The 21,980-nt window shown below is 37.5% G+C and overlaps 1 protein-coding gene across 3 annotated transcripts in view; it reads left to right on the top strand.

Moving 5' to 3' along the window:
* Nucleotides 1–21,980, top strand: part of LOC148658414 (microtubule-associated tumor suppressor candidate 2-like) — a 209,368-nt gene that overhangs the window by 91,573 nt on the left and 95,815 nt on the right. For 2 of the 3 annotated variants that reach the window (XM_088639559.1, XM_088639560.1), the window contains one exon: nucleotides 7,254–7,460. In XM_088639559.1, coding sequence (XP_088495685.1) covers nucleotides 7,254–7,460 — 207 coding nt within the window. The remainder of the gene's footprint in view (nucleotides 1–7,253; nucleotides 7,461–21,980) is intronic. The other variant, XM_088639561.1, reaches the window with a different exon arrangement.

Raw genomic sequence — 21,980 nt, 5'->3', positions numbered from 1 at the left:
TATCTTTCTCACAGAAATAGTTTCTCCATTGAAATACTAACCTATCCCAGCAAGCAATGGGAAGGCGGGGTACACCCTAGATGAGATGCTATTGCAGGGTGGACACACGGACACACACACGCACTTAGGGACAGTTTATCCAGAAGCCACTTAACATACCAGTATGTAGGTTCCTACCACCCACAGGAAACACATGTGAACACTGGAGAACATACCAACTCCATGCAGAATGCACCCCAGGACCCTAGCACTGCAAGGCACCAATGGTAACCACTGTATTGCTGTGCTAACTGCATAAATACCACACAGACTTTTTCCATGTAAATGAGATAACTTTTTAGAGCTAGGGCAATGCACACATACTGTACACATGTAAACCTCAAAGCCATTGAATAATGAAGACAATTTATAAGATGTGGTCCTTTTCTGTTCTTTCTGTTGGGTATTGTTGGAAGCATTCTTGAAATGTACTTCTAAGTAACTAAGTAGATTCTTAATACATTGTTGACCACGGAAACAGCAAAGTTAACTCATGAATAGAAACGGTAGCATTTGGATTATAGGAGCTCAATCTGAATCCTGTTCTGAATAAGCACTTTTACTGACAGAGTTTTATTTGTTTTTGCTTTTAACCTTTTATGTGACTCATCCTTAACCAGTTCCACTGCAACCTGAACAGTGTCATCTTTGTTTCCCACATTGTTGTCTGAACTTCTTCTATTTCTTCCACAACTGGAGATTTGTTATATATTTCTGTACTGTATAAAAGTCCTTGGGTGCCTCCTAATGATTTTTTTTTCCCCATCAAAGTTTCCTACTGAAACAATGGACAAGATGCAAGCATGCTTAGATTCTTCAATTTACCATTTGCCTTCCAAGTGGATTGATTGCTTTAGAAGTCATAGCAAAATGTGCACTGGCAGAAACCTTATGATGAATGGGAGAATATATTTTCTTGTGCAGTAGGTGGTAGTGAGATTATTTAAATAGCCAGCAGTGTCATATGCTGTGTTGAGTGATTCAGAAAGCGAAAGGGATATGGATAGTTAATATTCAACCTCCTGGCTGGGATAATTTTCTCAGTAGACCTAATTAGCATGTTTTGGGAGATTTAGATGATGCATATTCTCATGTACTGTATTTAGAAAGCCTGACATATCTAGAAGCGGGTATTTATTAGTCACATCAGTTTGATTTAGAGCAGTCATGGTCTGTTTCCTGGTAGCTCCCCTGAGTGGTGTCAATAGGACTGCTCTCTGTGATCATTGCCTTCAAAAAGAAAGTAAAATATACAAGGCACACAGATGGACTCGGAGTGTTGTGCTTGGAGCTGTGACTTTCTTTAGTCTAGCCTTTCATCTCTGCTGTCTGATACCTCATGCTGCTCCTGCCATTTTATGTGAAAATGTTTACGTCATAAACAGTACCAGTACAATGCATGTTGATATAATTTTATGTAATAAATTATTAAATAGAAATGTAAAATACAGCATAATAGCCATTGTAAGGATGTGACAAAGTGTAAATTCTTATATAACTACAAAATTCACTCTTTTAACAAAAAGCTTTCTGATAGTAAATAAAAAAGTTATGGAACGGTGGCCTGTACTTCTCACACAGAATGAAAATTTGTGTAGCCTTTGTTACACCAGCTTTTGAATTCTGCCTGGGGAGCTGTTCTTTCAGCACTATAAGATCAGTCACACCTGAACTTCTTCATTTAAAACTGTAGAAATACTGTTAACTTTTCAGTGCTCTTTCCTGGATAGAAGAACAAGAATATCAGTATATTTCAGTGGTAAACTGAGCATTTAAAGGGGGTATGCATTATTGAGACTTAAGCCAGGTAATTTTATCAAGTCCTTTCCTGCAAAATATTGCCGTTTATCACTGAAATCCAATCGGCTAAGGAAAATTGGCATAAACCTATTTTGGCTGCAAAGTGTTATGAGTATTTTTTCTGCTGTTCTCAATAAACAGCAGCTACTAATGTTACCAGCCTCAGGCTAAATGTTTTTTTTTAATCAAACTAGATCTTTATCATTTGTTTCAAAGTCTTCATTGCTTTAACATACATTAATATCCCTCGAATGTGACCAGACTGTGAAATAATCAGATCTGCACCACCAGTCGCCAAGAAAACAAGACCTGCACCTCTTTCAAAAACCTGAAAAACACAAAAACAGGACTGTTACTGCCTCCCCACAAGCTGATCTGGAAAATGGATATCCTTCAGCTATTAAAAGTAAATGGCATAGGACAGCAGCACCAATTGATTAAGTATGTGAGGGGGTTTGATAAGCCCACCTCTTTTTAAAGTGTAATAGAAATAATGCAATCCTTTCCTTCCCATGAGCTTCAGCGAGATTTTCATAGGTTTTATCTGATGGTAATTCTTTTAGCAGTAATAGCCCCCACCTCCAAGAGTAGTAAATTCTAAGACCCAATCTTTTACCGATACTGACACTTAAGCCTTTTACTCCTCACAAGCAGTGGGAGTCCAGATGACAAGGAAATCTATATAACCCACATTGTATGTTTCTTATTAATCCCCTTTTCTCGGTATTACTACATTTCATCTCAGCAGCCTTTTGTACAATTCATTTTAATTGTTATAATTATATATATGCCAGTTTTAGATCCCTGAAATGGGACTTAAGTGCTAAAGAATTACATTATTCAATGGTTTGAAAGAAGCATTAAGATGTAGGCGGCACCTTTGCAATAAAGCAGTGGATTACTGTAAAGGAATCGTTTAAAAAAAGAAGCCAAAATGCGACATGTCTGATGAAATGGTTTGAACATTAAAGATATTCAATGAGCATTGCAGATGATGCCAAATTAGGAGAATTAACAAATACTGTAGAAGCAGCAAATGAAATGCAAAAAGATTTAGATAAAATTCAAGTCTAGGCAAACACCTGGGATCACGTTTAATGTTAAGTGCGGGGTTTTGAAAGTAAGTAATAAAAAATGTTAAAAGCTATAAATACAAAATGGGAAATGCTGAGCAAACAGAGGCTACTAATGAAACTCAAATTATGTGTATCTTGACAATATGGGGAAACAAAACCTAGGTTAAGAGCAAAAGATTTACATAATGTTATATATTAATTGTATTATAATATAATTGTATTATATAACACACTAATAGGGGCTCATTTAGAGTGTTTTGTACAACTCTGGTCACCATGTTATGAAAGATATTGCTGCTCTAGAATCTGCTACTCGGGAGGGAACAGAACCTTTTTTTTATTTTGTTTTGAACACAGAAGACTATCCATCCATGCATTTCTGCTTTATCCTGTTCAGGGTCATGGGGGAGCCCTAGCCAGTGCCGGATTTCCCATTAGGCACTGTAGGTACAGTACCTAGGCCCTACGAAGGAGGTAAACAGTAGTGACTAATGAAAAACAATCTGAAACAACTCGCTTGCAATTGACTCTAGGTGCTCCAAATAAAAAACCATGCGCTATCTAGTGGCTGTTCTAGAAACTAGAAGTACCAAAGTGATGGGCGCACTCGCTCCATCGAATCACATGGCTTAGCGTTGGTATAATTTAAAGTGCGTCATGTCACTCGACAATTCAATTGGCGTTTATCTCTCTTTTTGCACACTTCAGAGTGAAAGTGCCTACAAAAGCCAAAATCTGAGCACAGTCACAAACACCAGGGATACTTTTCCATAGAGCCAATTAATCAACCAGTACAGTATGTCTTTGGATTTGTATGTGGTAATCTTTGGAGGATGTGGTTGCAAACCAGAGCACGTCAGGGAAACACAAACTGTATGAACAAAAGGAGAACATACAAACCATACAAATAGCACCACTCCAGTGCTGTGAGGCATCAAGGTAACCACTGCACCCCTTTACTGCCCCACAGAAGACTGATATTTCTTCAGAAAGAACAATGAAACATGAACCGGGGGCGCAAGTCATTCAGCCATGTAGATGATACCCTGGCTTCTTTCAAAAAACATGCTGGATGAGATCCTTGGATCAGTGAACTGCTAACTACCAAATGGGCTATGTGAGCCGAATGGCATCCTGTTGTTTGGAACTTCTGTTGTTTTTAGAGAAAATCTCCCTGTTCCTGACCCTCATTATTTAAACACCTAGCTTTGGTGGTCACAAAACTATTAGTGGAGGGATACATTTAGATCATTGTAGGTACAGTTGCAAGAAGAAGTTTGTGAACCCTTTGGAATGACCTGGATTTCTGCATTACTCATAAAAAATGTGGTCTGATCTTCCACTACAATAAGTCACAATAATAGACCAACACAAATCTGCTTAAACTAATAACACACAAACAATTGTACTGCTTCTTGTTAATATTGAACACATCGTTTAAACATTCACAGTCCAGGCTGGAAAAAGCATGTGAACCCTTATATTTAGTAACTGGTAGAACTTCCTTTAGCAACAATAACCTCCACCAAATGTTTCCTGTAGCTGCTGACGAGACTTGCACAACAGTTAAGAGGAATTTTAGACCATTCCTCCTTACAAAACTGTTTCAGTTCATTAATATTTCTGGAATTCCTTACGTGAACAGCTCTCTCCAGGTCATGCCCCAGCATCTCAGTTAGGTTGAGGTCTGGACTTGGCCATTCCAGAACACAAATGTTTCTTCTGTTTAAGCCATTCTGTTGTTGATTTACTTCTCCATTTTGGATCATTGTCTTGTTGCATCACCCAACTTCTATTAAGCTTCAGGTGATGGACCGCTACCCTGACATTCTCCTGTAAAATTTCTTGATACAATTTTGAATTCATTGTTCCCTCTATGATAACAAGCTGCCCAGGCCCTGAGGCAGCAAAGCATACCCAAACCATGATGCTCCCTCCACATGCTTCACAGTTGGGATGAGGTGCTTTTTTTCACCTTCCGAACATAGCGTTTCACATTTCTGCCAGAGAGATAAACTTTTGTCTCATCCGTCTATAGAACATTGATGTCGTGGAACATCCAGGTGGTCTTTTGCAAACGTGCAGCCATGTGTTTTTTGGTTTGGAGATCAGTGGTTTCCTCTGTGGTGTCCATCCATTAACACCATTCTTGTTCAGTGTTTTTTTTATAGTGGACACATGAACAGAGACCTTGGCAAGTTCAAGAGATTTCTGCAGGTCCTTTGCTGTTACCCTAGTGTTCTTTTTCACCTCTTTCAGAATTGCACACTGTGTTCTTGCCATGATCTTTGCAGGACGCCCACTCCTAGGGAGAGTAGCATCGGTACAAAATTTCCTCCATTTGTAGACAGTTTATCTTACTGTGGATTGATGAACACCCAGGGATTTTCCAGCTTTACAGTATGCATCTCTACAATTCTTCTTCTAAGTTCCCCTGATATTTCTTATGATCAGGGCATGGTTCACATGAACTCTTTCTTGATAAGAGCAGACTCTGTCAGTAACCAACCTTTGTGTTTCTTTTTTATAGGGCAGGGCACCTCCAACCCACACCACCAATTAGCATTTGGAGAAGTCATTAGTCTAGGTTCACATACTTTTTCCAACTTAGACTGTCATTGCTTTAATGATGTGTTCAGTACTGACAAGAATCACAATTGTTTGTGTGTTATTAGTTTAAGCAGATTGTGTTTGTCTATTATTGTGACTTAGTTGAAGATCAGATCACATTTTTATGAGTAATTAATGCAGAAATCCAGGTCACTCCAAAGGGTTCACAAACTTTTTCTTGCAACTGAACATTTTTGTAACTACACTGCATCTACATTTGAAAACAAAAATGATGCATGTATGATAAAGGAGTTCCAGTAGAGCTCGGTGCTTACAGATGCTTTCAGAGCAGTAGTTAGTATTTTGGAACCATTCAGAGTCTTTAAGATTTTGAAAGTCAACTCACTTGCCTGCTTCAGGATCAAAAATGAGTGTAATGGAAATGGACATTAAAGAGAGAGTGTACTTAGGGATGTAGATAGGAGGCAGTTCTTTATGCAGTCTTAGGTGCCGGGAATGCACAATCCTGCATGCTGGTAACTGCAAATGTTCTGGAATCTTTAAAACACAGCTACATGTAGATGTTATTTTAAATGAACAAGCTGCTTATAACCAAATGAGGAAGATGAACTATATGGACCATATCTAAAAATATTCTAATTTATTAAACTTTAAATGTTACAGTATATACAAAGTACCTTACATGCATATCGAAATTGCATATGAAGGCAGTTTATAGTCATAGTTATTGTAAATGGAGTAACACTGAACTTTCATCAAGAATATACAGTCATGAGTACAGGTATGTGGTAGATGCTACCACAAGGTATTGGGACCTTTCAAGAATCTTAAGACTATTTACAAACAGGAAAGAATGAAGTGTCTCTCCTTATTTTCAATCTTTCTTGTTGTTCTTAAAGCACTGAGGTAACAGAAAAATGAGAGACTTGAACTGAGTCTTGGTAATTCATCCTTCCCATGGAATTCAGTCTCTTAAGTATACACCTCACGATCTTCTTATGGGTATCTTGGGATCAGTCAAGTAGACTGTCTTTGAGAAGATTTATTTTGGTAGCTTCCCATCTTCCCTACTGTTTTCCAAACAGTTCGTCATTTATGAAGAGTATTCCAGGGGGAGCAGCACAGTAAGAAGCTAGACAAGTCTTAAAGGTGACTAGAATCTAAAGTAAACTTTATGTGTAAACTTTTTTTTAGCAGAACACAGATGAAATTTTAAAGTTTTCCTGGTATGTGATTGTCATTTCATTTCAAATAAAAGATTGAATGGGAGTTGTGAACCGAATCAACTTTGAACCTTTGTTGAGTCAAATTCAGTGTCTTATAGCTGAACACTTTTTCAAAATTGGAACCAACATTCAGTTCATTTATGTATTTACAGCCATGATTTGCATCCATCATATCAATTGAACTGTCATAAACTTGCCATATCAGTTCAGTATAATGTACAATATAACAACTGCTGTGCTTAAATACAGCCATTACATTACTTTTCATAAGAAAAAGTCAAGCTTCTGCAAGCTAAATAAAGCAACACAATACTTCTAAACCCTTTTTGCTTCAGCAGAAGAGTTGTTCTGAAACCTTTGCTCTATTGATGCTTAGCTCCAATTCTTTTATCTAATTTATCATTTGCTGGATTTGCTAGACTTTTATTTACTTTCAGCATCTCACTCTGTATCACGAAGCGTGGAAGCCTCCCCATCGGTTGGACTTCACTATTGCTGTATGAAACACTGCGTCTCACTTTAGTCTTGTGTCTTCTTATAGTGGACCAGAGGAAGAACATCCCGGGCACTCCTACAAGGTCTCACTTTCCCAAGCCAGGTCAGTCCGGCCTGCGCCCGCCAGGTTATTCACGCCTGCCTGCTGCACGGCTCGCTGCTTTTGGTTTTGTGCGCAGCGCCAGCGTGTCCTCAGTCTCCAGCAACCAGTCTAACGAGAGCAGCCATAGCGACCCCTGCAAGTCTTCTATCCGTGAGTCCCTCTTTACTACCACATTGTGATCTGTAAGGTCTTTGAATCCCCTGGTTTTCATTTCAGGCTGGCTCGTAACCAAGCTTACTGAGTTGTCAATTGAGCCAATGGTGTGATTTTTAACTGTTTTCTGTACTCAGGATTTTGTCTCACCGGTATTCTCCTTTAGGTCATGCGAGTCATTTCCAAGAAACATAAAGACCTGAACTCTTGTTCAACTTGCTTGAAAATCGCTGTTCTCCTTTAGAAAGTGGTTGCTTTCTAAACAACACTTATCATCAGCTGATTACTTGATAATTGACAGTGGGAATGACGCAGTCAAACATTCTCATAGTAAAAGATCTTAGTGCTGCAGAAGTTCATTGGTTAAATTGAACTAGGTCAATGAAATAATAAAAAAAGCATACAGAACTGGTGCTCAGCATTTTTTCCATGCTAGTTTCTAACCTTGTTCAACTGTCAAAATACTTCAATCATTTAAGAAATGCAATCAAATGGTTCAATTTGGGAGCTTACTGTGCCAAACTGACATAGCTAATTTTGAATGGAAACCAGAAGACAGAGGTACTCCAGGACATGGACTGGAAAATGCCAAAGGTAATTAACAGCTGAAGTACAGTGAACACCAAAGGGATTTCATGGATCACAGCTGGGAAATGCTTCCTGATTTCCCTAATGGCTATCCATGCTTAGACTATGAGTAATGTAGACAAGCAAGTGTTTGAAACTTAAGAAGAAGCAGTATGTCCATAATACAAGTGCCCCTTAATTATATTTTAGATTGTACAGAAACAGTTATACACAGGAATCATAGTTCTTACTAAAATCAATTAATTCATCATTGATGAATGTCCATCCATTTTTATCCACTTCATCCAATTTACGGTTGGGTTGCAATTTCTGAATATAATGTTATTACAGTGTTTTGAGCTTTTGTTATTTTTAAAATATATTAGCTGTACAAAGGAGTAAGAACTGAAATTGGGAGGGTAAAGAATATATTTAAAAAGTGAAAAGGTGCAGATAAATCAGTTGTTCCTGTAAAAAGTTAAAGTATAACAGGAACACTGTTCTTTGTGTCTGGGCTACCAACAGAAACATTGAGGACTGGGCCCGCGGTTTTGAGGTATGGAGATGTGTGCTGAAATTTGCATTATTTTCTATCAAAAGGGTTGTATCCCGATATTGAATCAGTGAGCCATAAAGGTTTGTTCCAGGAGTGCAGGGGAATGGTGAAGATGTTTCTGAATACTATAGGTTAAAAAATACTTTTCTAGCATCTGAAAAAACGATATTAAAAAAGAATCCCTTTTTACTTATGATTTTTATTCTGATAATGCTGATGAATCTTTAAGTAATTTAAAAATTGTCAAAACTTTTTGTTCATGAGCAATCTTAACACGTTTTGAGTACTCCAATAAGGAGGGTGGTTGAAAATGTTGAGAATGTTTTATGAATTACATAAAATCATTCAGAAATGTTTCTTTGGGACATTTTCTATAGTTATGGAGGAGAAGGATTGGGATAATCTTGTATCCTTTAAAATAGAACATCAGAGGAAAAAAAATTAATTGAGATAATGGTGAACGCAGGCTGTACTTCTAGTGGTAGATAGAGATCCAGCAAATCCAAAGAGAAAATGCCTGCCTGTATACCTGCTGTATACCCACCCTATGCTCAATATTCAGATTTACATTCTCTGTGTAATAAGAACCTGTTTCTCGTAAATTATTATTTACGAGAAACATAATAATAATAATAATAATAATAATAATTATTATTATTATTATTATTATTATTAATTACAACGATTACAGTTTTGAGAATTTATTCAGTCATTAATAAAATGTCTAAATTTACTTTGATAAAACATTGCTTCAGTTTAAAACAAAGTCATTTTCTGTTCTTTCAATACTTTTTTCCCTCATTCTGTGAATAAAAACAAAATGGAATCCACAAAGTACTATGATGCACACTGTAAGCACCAAATATGTGGGAAAAATGTGAATTTTTTGTCTACTAGTTTATTATATGTATTGTATTGTGTCCATTTCTGAATAGGGCCCAGGTGTTTTGTACAGTATTGTTTTTACTTTAGTTCTTCTGTTTTATTTGAAATATTAACTTTTTTGGGGAGAGGGAGATCATTCTATAAAGTTTAATTAAAACATCCCAGCAAATTGTTCTTTTTTTTGTAAATCTTATTAAATTTGTACAGTAAATCTTATAATCTTATACAGTTAAATAATATAATCAGTGTGCAATACTAACTGTACAATTTGGATGGTGTGTTTTATTACTTTCTTGGGTGACAGTACTCAAAACACACCCATTTTGTGGCAATACCTCATTATTACAAATAATTATTGTGCATAATTATGTGTTTAAGGTGTATTTAATTAGTGTAATGGCCTGAGAGGTCTGCAAGTGGAGAATGAACAAGATTACCCATCTCTAAAGCAAGTGATTGGGAAGTCAGAGTATCAGGGTGTGAATTCTGGCAGTATCCCTCCACTCCATGTAAAGGTGATGAACAGTGTTGAAAAACCAGAGGACACTCACTGCTGGTATACCTCAATGGACCAACAAAATGAAAAACACAGGCCTTGGAAGATTTCAAGTGTAAAAGTGCTGTTTGCTGTAAAATACTTCCTTGTTTGTTCATATTAAGGCAATCTTCCTTCAATTCCTCCCATTGTTTGGGCATACAGTAGTCTTTCCACTTATTAATTTGAATATATTAGTAACAGACTTAAATTTTGCATTACTGTCTTGTTAATATCATTGAAATATTAATAGTACTGATACTTTAAGTTAATAGTATTGATGCTTTAGTTTACCGTTTTCTGGGACAGTGACAGTAGACACATCTATCTAGGGCAGTAAACATCAGCAGACTCCATATCTGGTATATGTGTGTGTGTGTTAATGAACCCTTTGGTACAGAAGCAGAATTCCCGTGGTGGGACCCTACCAGATGGCAAAGCCTGCAGTGAAAAACATTATCATTTAATTAAAATAGACTAAATATGTATTTAAGTATTCTGTGAAACAAAGACAATGAATTCAAAAAGTAAAGTTTAACAGCAGAAACAAATGCAGAACAGCCAAACACATGCTTGTTCTTATGCTGTTATTTTAAGGCAGTGCTTTAGAATTTGTTATAGTTTTTCTTGCACCAGATACTGTTGTGGGGATAAAGGCCCAGTCCACATACTTTCTTACTTTTTTCACTATGTTAGTATGTCACGTGAGAAGATACTGTAACACTATTTTTTTCAAATACGTGGAGACATTTTTTTGGCAAATAACTTTGAAAACCAGCCTGACATTTTGTCTCGCTCCCTTTTTTCTATTTCAGCTGAATCCAAACATGATACAAAGATCAGGCTAGAGGTTTAAAATTCTCCCTGTATTCTAATAATCATGAGAAGCTCCCTTTGTTTCTTCCCAAAGTTTTTTTTAATTATTTTTATACATCATTTGTATTTACATATCAAAGGTAGAATGGTGCTCCTCTAAAATCTCACATTGTCTCTGCGGATTTGAATCCAAGTTTAGATTCTCAAGCCCACAGGCGTCATGGAGATTAAAGGGAATTTTAGAAGACAGTTTTCCCTTCTTTTCACAGTCTGAACACAGTGTAAGCGGGAGGTAAGAAACAGCAAATTGATGTTGAACTTATTGTTTAATGGAAGTCAAGAGTTCATTCTCTGAATCAAGGCACAAGTGTTAAGCCCCAATGTAAGAAAGAACAAAGCTTTGCTCTTTCTCAGAAATTAATGTTGTAATTTCTTGTTGCAGTAGGTGCTAAGTACCATACATTATCTTTATCTTAGAAGGTGTTGTAATTAAGAATATTCACCTAAAACGATCTTAGATTCCTCGCCTTTGTGGTGACATCTTTGAATGCTCCTTGCCTTAAATATATTTTTAGTGTAGACTTGATTAATTCAGAGCTTTTAAGACGTCTTTCTGTTGGTTGGCACAAACATTCTCTGTCAAACAGAAGGCCACAATGAAGCCATGTTTGGAATTCATATACAACCCTAATCCTGAGGATCCCCAGTCTAACATATTGTGTAGGTAATCTTGCAGATTTGCATTCCAAATGATCTCTGTCATTTATTTGAAACAATCACCTGCCTTGTTGATTATACTGTAGATAAATATTTTCAGGTAATTAAAAACTAGTAATTTTGTGATTGCCTTTAAAACATGCAGGATTGGAACTTTCCATCAAATTAGTGTTAAAGACCCCCTATCCTAAGAGCAAGTGATGTGCATTGTGGTGTATATCAATGATGTCAGAGCCCTTGTTCATATTACTGCCATTCTTCAAGCTCCACTTTACACAAATTTGTGTTCTTACACTTTTTTGCTCTATGATTCAAGTGTTTATGAATCAACTATCTTTACAAGTATCTTGAATACAGTATGTTTATCAGAGTATATAGAAAAGGTGGAGGACAGGTGAAACAGATAATTCAAAGACTGGTTTTGTCTAAATCTAGACAAATTGTCAGGTTAACAGGCTGCATTAAGCAATGGACCGTAAACTGCTGTGCTTTGATTACAAACAGCACTGCTGTTAATTGAAAACCCAGCTTGGTTCAAAGTGTGATAAAGGCATGTAGAAGCAAAATATTACATGTGCAGAGTAGTAACCCCATATTGGGGAAAAAATAACTTGCTGATTAGGGATTTACGCTGAGAGGAGCAACTAGATGTATTCCCCGTCTCAAAGGAATATCTTAATCAGGCTAATAAAAATGTAAAATCTAAAAATAAAAGAAAATTCTCTTTAAGTTTTTTAAATTACAATTTTAGTGAAGACAAAGAAGTATTCATTGCTCAAAATCCTCAAGAGTTTTGGCAACCCATTGGGTGTCTTCAGAACCATCAATGAAACAACGGTAAAAAGACATACTGTAAGTGGAATTTACAGGGAAGTGCATTTAGAAATGAGATCGTGAGGCAATTGTTTTAGACAAAGGGGACTGGGAGTCTGGAGCTAATGATCCAGACATTCTGACTCCCTGAGTTCTTTCGAGAATTGGATAAAGAAGAAGGTGAAATAAGTCAAATCCTCTCCTCTCATTTGTAACCAATTTTATGTTCTTATGGTCTGAATAGGTGCAAATTTAGTGACTAGAGAAAAGTGGGAATAAAGCCTGAATTTATAAATTTTAGAACCAATAAATCTAATGATTTTTTTATTGGTGATTATAGTTTTAAAGGTTATCTTAATAACCCCAAACCCAAATGATTTGCTTTATTAATTTTGTTCAATATGTCCTCTACTTTGATATTATCAATTTTTTTTTAATTCTTGTGCTGTTCTTCACTATTCATCAATTTCCGTACATCAGCTAACATCACAGCCTGCAGATCGGATCACTTTAATCAGAATGGTCTATTGATCTGTTGCTTTCTGCTTGCTGCTCTTCATCTCACTCGATAGTGGCTTCTGTTTAAAGCATACAGCTAGAGTCGAACATTTCTGACCCCTAGCAAGCTGCATTCCCACATTGCAGAAGTTTTTGTGAAAGAGGAGGAGAGCACAAATTTTTCTTTTTGACAAAATATTATTTGTGTCAGGGGTATAATTCAGTGTATTTAATATTTAAATACGCTGTATGGGTAAGTTGAGCATCTCCGGCTTAAAAAGCATTTATTCCCGATTCACTGTATCCTTCTCAATGCTCTTTTTGTGAAATAAAATTTTAGTGATCGAGGAGAGACATCTCTGTTTTCAATTTTAGATGTTTCTGTCCTGTACGATTCTGAAGTAATATGGCGAATATCATGTGCTTTTACATTTCAGCATTTTTTTAAATGTGTAAATTCCATTTAATAAAATATTAGTTCTGCTGTCCAAATGTCCAAAAACAGTACCTTAGCTAAGCATATTAAGGTTTCTTTTATTTCCAGAGTAACATAGTATGAACTTTTGTTTTCACCTTTGTTATACTGGCAGCAGTGATTCAGAGCATTGCTGCCATTGATTAATGTACAATTAAAACAATGTATTTGTATTCCTGGGTTATTTTGGGTATAATTGTCAGTTAATGGTGTTTTTAAGTGAATAGCTAGTGAAAAGCTATGTGCTACAGTATGTGCTGCTCTATGTTGCTCTTATTTGGGTTATTTGATTTAATTCATCGCATTTTGGAAGCTTGTTTTCATCATTGTAAAACTGCACTGATTAATTGCAAGATGAAATTGTCCCCAGGATTCCTTCATCAAACTTCTGTGTTCAGTAGTCCTTAGTCATCTTAATCCTGCAAGACCTGATGAAAATATTTTATCAGATAATCTGATAGGAAGGCCTTCTTCATAGTGTTTTGTCTCTGGGGATTCAATTTAGAATTTTGTCCTACAATGTTCTATTCTTCTTCATATGTACATGTCTTGCCTGTTGCCCTTTAGTTCTTACTGTTTCAGTTTAAGCACTTTTGTACTTTAATTGGTGTTCTATCCTGCACTTTGTCCTTTATGTTCACATGGTGTGTTTATGCTGTATTTTCAGTATGGGTGGCAGATTTCTGACTGATTTTTCAGTTTTCTGGGAAGAATTCTAACCAGATTTTCCCATCTGAGATGGTCCAAAACAGAAATAAAGTATGGCAACTTCATTTCTATGAAGATTTATTTAACCCATTGGCTGATTTCAATTATTGTGCAGCTTTCTTTGAATTAACCATATTGTAGCTGTTGAATTAATGAAGTAAATCATGCCTAATGTAGTATATCATTTTGAGAATGAAAAGGGGTGTAAGGTGTGATATTTATGTACTAAATTAGAAATACTACAGTATGCATTTGCTGTCTGGAAATACTTTAAAAATCATTTGTTTGTAGTCATCCTTAAAATTGCCTTATGTTATTATTTTGTTCCATTGTGATGTTGATTTGAATCTAATCAAAAACTCATTATATGTATCTTGTGTATTTTATTTTAATTGGCTCAGTCTTTTTATTGAATTTTGAGATCTAAGAATTTGTTCTCCCTGAAGAGGTTTGGTCTCACTGTTAAAATCAATAAGTTCAGCCTGAGAGACTCTAAGGTGGTGCATTAATTGGCAAATTCCATTTGAACTGATTAAGTATAGTTAAATATGTAAACAGTCAGATGGTGCTGATTAATTTCTTTCATGCCTACAAAGTTCTGTTTGAACGGTGATCTGGTTTAGTTGAATAAACAGGATTGATTTCCTGTTGTGTTACAGGACTGAGGTCCAAAAAGGAAGCAGCGTTAGCATCTACTGTAAATGCGTAATAATTTACCGCATGCCCATCATTATTTACATCTTTTTAGCTGACAATAATCTTCAGGGCTGTCTTTCAAATAATTTCCCTTCCCCTTTGTGTCTGTAAAACCTGTGCTGTTGCAGTGCAGTTCAGCATTCATTGAAGCAAAGAAAATCGTTTTGAAAACCATGATACTGTACATATAGTACTTCTCAGTGTGGCTAAGTAATATTGGGACTATTATTGTGGTTACATGTTCAATCTCTCCTTATGACCACTGCTTATTTTGTGAAAAAAGGTGTGATTTCACATGTCCCTTGTATTTCGTATTGTCTTAACTTCCTTGTGTTCATCACTTCAGTATTAACCTTGCTGATTGTTATGATTACTTTTAGAAGGTGGTGTGAATTTTATGTGTGGATAGTCTGCACATTAAATCAATAACTATGTTGAGAAATGTTTAATATTTTTATTTGTAGTCCAATGTTTTTATATTTGCAGGTGATTAATATTTTCAATAAAAACAATATCCATTCTAAAGTAAATTATTTGTAAAAGAGAGATTAAATTGTGTTTATGAAGAGGCTTGAGTTTATTCCTGATTCACTGACAAATTAAGGAACCTGTGTTGATCAAGGCATTTTGATCAAAGGGAGTCATTAGTGCTCTCATGTTGGGTCTGATCAGATCCTTAAGAGAAGTCCTTATTCCTCAGGATTTATTAGCACCCAATTTCATTACCCGTGATTGTCTGATCAGTTCCTATAATAACTAGTGGAGAATAAAATTATTGCATCATCCAAAACCATGTCAGACAGCAAGCGGGTACAGCACATAAACAGGTTATTTGCAGGTTTTCAAGAGGCTCCATTAATGCTGACAAAGTACATATCGATTCTTTAAAGCAGGTTAAAGCTGACCATTTGAAAGCCTTTCTGGCCTTCACTGTGGTTTTTGAGGGAATAAAGATCTGTCCAGCAGTAACATTACCACATTATAGCTTGATGTTTCTGAAGCTAAGCAAGGCTGTGCCGAGTCAGACAAGGAATTGGAGATCTCTGAGGATCCCAGGTTGCTGTAAGTGGTGTTTTTGGATCAGCTAGTATAATAATGTTTCTTTATTAGCCCTATACAATTTCTTGCATTAGGAATTCAGCTTTTTGCATCCCCCAGCTTTTCTCCATGGAGACACAGACAAGGAGAGAAGCGTGGGGTCAGAGCACAGGGTCTGCCATTGTACAGCACTCTTGGAGCAGTTAGGGTTAAGGGCCTTGCTCAGGGGCCCAACAGAGTAGGATTCCTCTGCCAGCTGTGGGATTTGAACCAGCAACCTTCCAGTCACAGGCGCAGAGCCTTAGCCAAAGAGCAACTGCTCCGCCCCTGTAGTATGCTGACCGGGGAAACTTACAGTATGTAAGAGGTGCCATACATAAATCAAGGACCTGACTACTTTATCATTAAAGAAGTTTTGACACTGTAAAACCAGTGGTCCTAACCCCATTGTCTTAGTTAAATTCCACTGGGGGCCTGTACCAGGACCTGGTCTACTGTACCTTAAGATTCTCAGAAGTAAAATTGGTGAAGCAATTTCTTACATCTTTACCTGATCAGCTGTGTAGTGGCTCTAGTGTGGGGGCAGTGCGGTAGCTCGGTGGCTAAGGATCTGCACCTGTGGCTGGCAGGTTGCTGGTTCGTATCCTGGGGCTGGCAGAGGAGTCCTACTCTGTTGGGCCCCTGAGCAAGGCCCTGAACCCCAGCTGCTCCAGGGGTGCTGTATAAATGGCTGACCCTGTTCTCTGATCCCAAGCTTCTCGCCCTGTCTGTGTGTCTCATGGAGCGCAAGTTAGGGTATGTGAAAAGACAAATTCCTAGTACAAGAAATTGTATATGGCCAATAAAGTGATCTATGTATCTAGTGCAGATAGGGTTGCTGGTGCAAATCGGCTTTTTACGAATTACCATGACAGATGATGCAGTTCAGCAGTGGATGAGTTCTTGCCTACATGTAACACTTTAGGATCCTTTGTGATGAAACGTGCTGTATAAATGCAATGAATTATCATCATCGTCCAGTGAGGCCTGAGCTCCTCTGTTTCTTCCTGAGAAATAATGTAAACAGTGAGAGATGCACAAATAAAATATGAAAGCATCTGAAACATGAAAAGATGTGAAGTGGCTGCTTTATGCCAGACAAGTGTGTATAATTTATTTATCATCCCGTTTTGTAGTTCTTTGAAAGAGTCTGACATGGAAACACCTGCAGGTTCTGTCTTTCAAACATCTGAAATCTCTGGTGGTGTCTGACCTTAACAAAAAGGCTGAGATGAGCATACTGGAATAAAGCCAAACTGATGCTGCCGGAGTACGCATCGATTAAGTCTTTAATAGCTACCTGTTTCATGTGCTCTCTGTTCAGTAAGGTTGACTCTGTTCCTTCCCTTGAGCCCCAGAGTCAGGTAAAAATAATCTCTTTTCCTTCTTTAACAGATTACTTAAGTTACTAAGAATGAGAGTGGCAGTTTGTCCGTGGAGAGTCATACAGTGAAATGCAGAAATAGGGCTCTGTGTGTATATCCTTACCTCCACAGATGGCTGCCAGCAACCAGCCTGCCTGACAGAATGGTGGAGGGGATTTAGATGTCCCCAGGGAAGAGGCAGTCAGTGTTTGTAGCACATCCTAGCGCACTTTGCAATTGGTTGCTATTTTCCTCAATGAGCAATAATGATGAAATTATTTTAAAACCAAGAAAGTTGATCACCTCTATGGTTTGCATGTAGTACTGTCATGATTTTTCAAAACAGTGTGTCCCTGTCTAAACTGCTGTTTTAACTAAATTTTAACTTAACCATATAAACAGAAAGACAGAAAGTACTTCTATGGGCTCTTTTCCCTTTAGCACATTACATGCTGGCCAGTGATTATTCCACCTTTTGTGTATTCATCACCATTCAGCTCCACTGTTCACTAAGCATTCTACTAACAACAGTTTACTAAGTGTTCTTTGTGGAGAAAAGACTAGTGTACAATTTTGTCTAAGGTCTAGCCAGGGAGCAGTATATTGGTTATTCCAGAGTGGCACAAATTTTAATTTTTTTTAGCCTTTTCATTTTAGTTTCTTGTTTTTTCCATGCAATTTAGACTGGATTGTACAAAAATACTGAATGAATGCTTTGTCTTTTTATGGCTGCTGTTTAATTTTTTTGTATCTCACCTCAATCCCTCAGATTTCAAGGTGTTATGAGTACACCCAGTGTTTTGATATCACAGCTGCATCAAAATCTTGTTTCATGTAGTGGCCATAAGTGAAGTTCCACTGAGGCCAGACTGTTGTGTAATAGAGAACACTGAACACCCAGCCATTTTCATTAATTTGCCTGGTGATCACACAAGGTCTGTTTGTTAAATTTAGTGGCCTGGTTTTATTGCCCTCAGTTTGACTTGGACATTTGTATGGTATCCACTGCAATGGTAGACGTGTCGTTTTATTTCAGACTGATGTGGAACATTGCTGTGAGTTTGTTTTTTCTCCACATAAAATTAGATCATGCTACCCCTGGAGCTACAGTACAGTAGATTTAATTCAAAAGAAACTTTTTGAATCAGAGTCTGCTAAGCTAGATGCAATTTTTCCAGAATGACCCATATCAATGCATGTTTTTTCTGCACAGAATGTTGCTTGATAACTAATATTTAACTGTTGAAGAATGTAATGCTAAATATTGAACACATTATTTTAAAACACCACAAAGTCAGATATTTGTTGCAGATGTGACAGTAAGTGGTAATGAAATTTGAATTAGTCAACTATGGAAAGTCAAGCTGCCCAACACAAGTTCACAATTTAATATATTAAAAAAGACAACATACATTAAGATAATGTCAATGAACAAATCAGTGACAATCAAGAATAAAAAAATATTTTGTCTACAGTCTACTCTTCTTCTTCGCATTTTGCTTGTTTGCACCGATTTTTCCACTTCGTACGGTCTGCGGCGTCTCGGCAGGTGACTTTTGCGAAGGCGCATGTCGTCTTTCAGCCGATCCAGCAAGCCCGTAAATGGTCGTCCACGGGGCCGGCGGCCTTCCACATTCAATTCGTGGGTGGTCTTTGCCATTGATGTGTCATTGGTGCAGAGCACGTGTCCATACCATCGCAGGCGCGATTCCCTCATTTTCTCAGTGATCGGGTCGACTTTGAGTGTTTTCGCACCTCTTCATTCATGAAACGGTCTAGTCTTGTCAAGCCGAGGGTCCATCGCAGCATCTTCATTTCCATCGTATGGAGTGCCTGTTCATGTTTCTTTGTCGTAAGCCAGCATTCAGTTCCGTATAGGGCCACTGGTCTGACCACTGAGCGGTAGACTTTGGATTTTAGGCGCAAAGGGATCTTGTTGCACAGTACTCCAGTGACCTGGCACCATTTCATCCAAGCGGCGTTGACTCGCGTCTTGGCGTCTTGGAGGGTGGTTCCAGGTACTCCGTCTTCTTGATGTTCAATTTCATCCCGAATCGTTCAAGGCGCGTCTTCCACTCCCGTACTTGCTGTTCGAGGACGTGTCTCGTTTCACTTGCTATCATAACATGTCTACATTCTACATTCATAAGATATTTGTTCCCCATATCAAACTGGTTTCTGGAGTTGCCGCTCACTTGATACATATTTTTCAAAAGATCATAAATACATTCTGGTTCACAAAAAGAGAAGACGAAGGTCATGAAGCCTTTCCCTCTATTCAAGAATCTCAGATGTCTATTTTCGTTTCGTTTCGTCTTAGTGACTATTATCATTTCTGTGCTTTTCTCTTAAGTTTTCCATTACATCGCAGTACGCAAGTAATTGCTTTTAACTACCAAGGTGCCAGTATACTCATTTCAGTCCAGGTCAGGATTGATTTGGCTGCATGTTATACCAATCCCTAAGAATGTGAAACTTCTGTAGTGTAGCATAACGTTCTGTAAATGTAAATTTCTCTGTGGTTTTAATCCACAGCGATCAAAGTCTGTGAATACTAAGGTTTGAACAGAGCATTTACCTTTTATATTATCAGGACAGTAAGACAGACATGACTTACCTTGATTTGTAATCAAGTAAGAAATATTGCACAGAACAATGTGACAAAATCAGTGAAAGTTATCAAGGGGTAGCTTGTATTTTGGTGTTTTGTCTCAAATTCTCAATTAAACCCATTGCAAATGACAATATTTGTATCAGGTGTGCATTCCTTGTACATATTGCAGTTACACACTGTATTTTTGAATGTTAGGTTATGTATTATCACTCAAAAAACATTAATTCCTATTGCCATGCATTTTATAGTAACACCCAGAATAACAGTGCACAGCAGAACTTTCCAAAGTCTGACAATGTCTTATTAGAAGTGCCAACAGTAAATGCTAAGTTGATTTCAAGATGAAACATTAAAAATCTTTTAGCAGGAGATCTGGAACATCTCTCAGAAAGCTGGATTCACTACAAGTGTGGTTGTGTGGTCAAAAGGATTAGACTGTCTTGTTCTGTAGCATACAGTATCAGCAAATGTACGTACAGTACTGTAGATCTAACCAAATGCTCTTTCCAATTTTGCATAGAAAGTCTCTTGTTAAGCACCGTGCTGCACTATACAGCAGTAGAAATAAGAAAGCACTGGCAAATTTAAATGAGTAGCCTTAATATAGACCCGTGGTTCTCAAACTGTGGTACGCATGTAGCGCCCCCAGGTGGTATGCCAGATGACCCTGCAAATTTGTTGTGTGCACTGAAAAATTGGGACAGGCTTTCATATTTTCTGTTTTAACTACAATGAGACAGTGCGCGCTAATACTTGAGTAGACACAAGGGTTACTATGTAATTCTATAACGTTGTATAAGTGCTACAAACCTAAGTGACCAATTCTATTAAAAGAAGTTACCTTTAGCAAATAGGGAAGTAGGAGAATGTGCAAGATTTTGGAACACTGCCAATCTTGTAAGATCTAAGCGTGATAGATTACAGACAAATATTTAAAACTGTTCTACAGTAGGTTCATTTGAGAAAAATACACTGAGCATCTCTGTATTTTGCACCCATGTGCATGAAATAAAAACTTCTCTTAACTTCTGAGAAGGACTCCTGTTTTTTAAGGGGAAACAGAGAAAACGTTATCCAACAGCGCCACATTAGCAAACATAACAATTGATCGAAAATCAATACCTCACAAAAATCAAGTATTACTATATGTCATGGCTCAAAGGAATAGATGCCTAGAGCACACTTGTTAAGAAAGAGGAGGATTATACATCAACCATCGACACTAGCTCCGCTGCTGAACCTAAAACAGACAATACTGCTATGGTCGCAAGCGTAGGAAATATCCAAAATATCTAAGTTTGGGATTTACTTACACAGGGACAGAGAAAGAGCCATGACCGCAGTGTGTCTTGTGCTGTGAGATTCTCAGCAATGAGAGCATGAAGCCAGCACGTCTGAGGCGGCACCTTACCATGAAACGTGCACTCTTGACGGATAAGTCAGTTGATTTTTTTCAAAGGAAACTTAAAGATCTGAAATCTACCATAGAACAGTGTCACTCCAGTTTCCAAAGCCCAAGAAGGACCTTACCATGCAAGCTTGCAGATTGCTTAAGCAGGTTAGCCCCACACTATTGGTGAAGAACTTTGTTTACCGTTGGCAAAAGAGGTGACACGTATTATGTGTGGAGAAAAAACTGCTAAACAGCTCGACCTGATGGCCCTTGTAGCATTTTTTATATGGCAGATGATGTCAAAAGTACACTGATAGAGCACATTAAGATGAGCAGATGCTTTTCACTGCAATTAGATGAGTCAGTAGATGTAGTTGATTTGGCCAGTTTGCGTTAGATATAAGTTTATGGGCATGTCCCATGAGGACTTTCTGTTCTGTAAGCCACTTCCAACAAGAGTACATGTTTCATCTTCTGAATGAATTTATTGAAGAGAATGGCATCGACTGGAAAAAATGCATCGGAGTTTGTACAGACAGTGCTAGAAAGATGACAGGCCAACACAGCGGTGTCGTTGCACGAATTAGAGAGGTAGCTCCATATACTGTATGAGGTGGACGCAGTGCAGCATCCACCACGAGGCCTTGGCAGTCAAGAAAATGCCTGAGGGTTTAAAATCTGTGTTAGACTCTGCTGTCAAAGTTGTGAATTGTATCAAGGCTCGACCAATGAATTCACGTCTGTTCAGTGTGCTTTGTAATGAAATGGGCTGCGAACATGTGCAGCTTTTGTTACATACCGAA

Source organism: Lepisosteus platostomus, chromosome 7, assembly GCF_059453375.1.
Source record: "Lepisosteus platostomus isolate fLepPlt1 chromosome 7, fLepPlt1.hap1, whole genome shotgun sequence".
NCBI lineage: Eukaryota > Metazoa > Chordata > Actinopteri > Semionotiformes > Lepisosteidae > Lepisosteus > Lepisosteus platostomus.
This window is presented reverse-complemented; position numbering and strand designations above follow the sequence as displayed.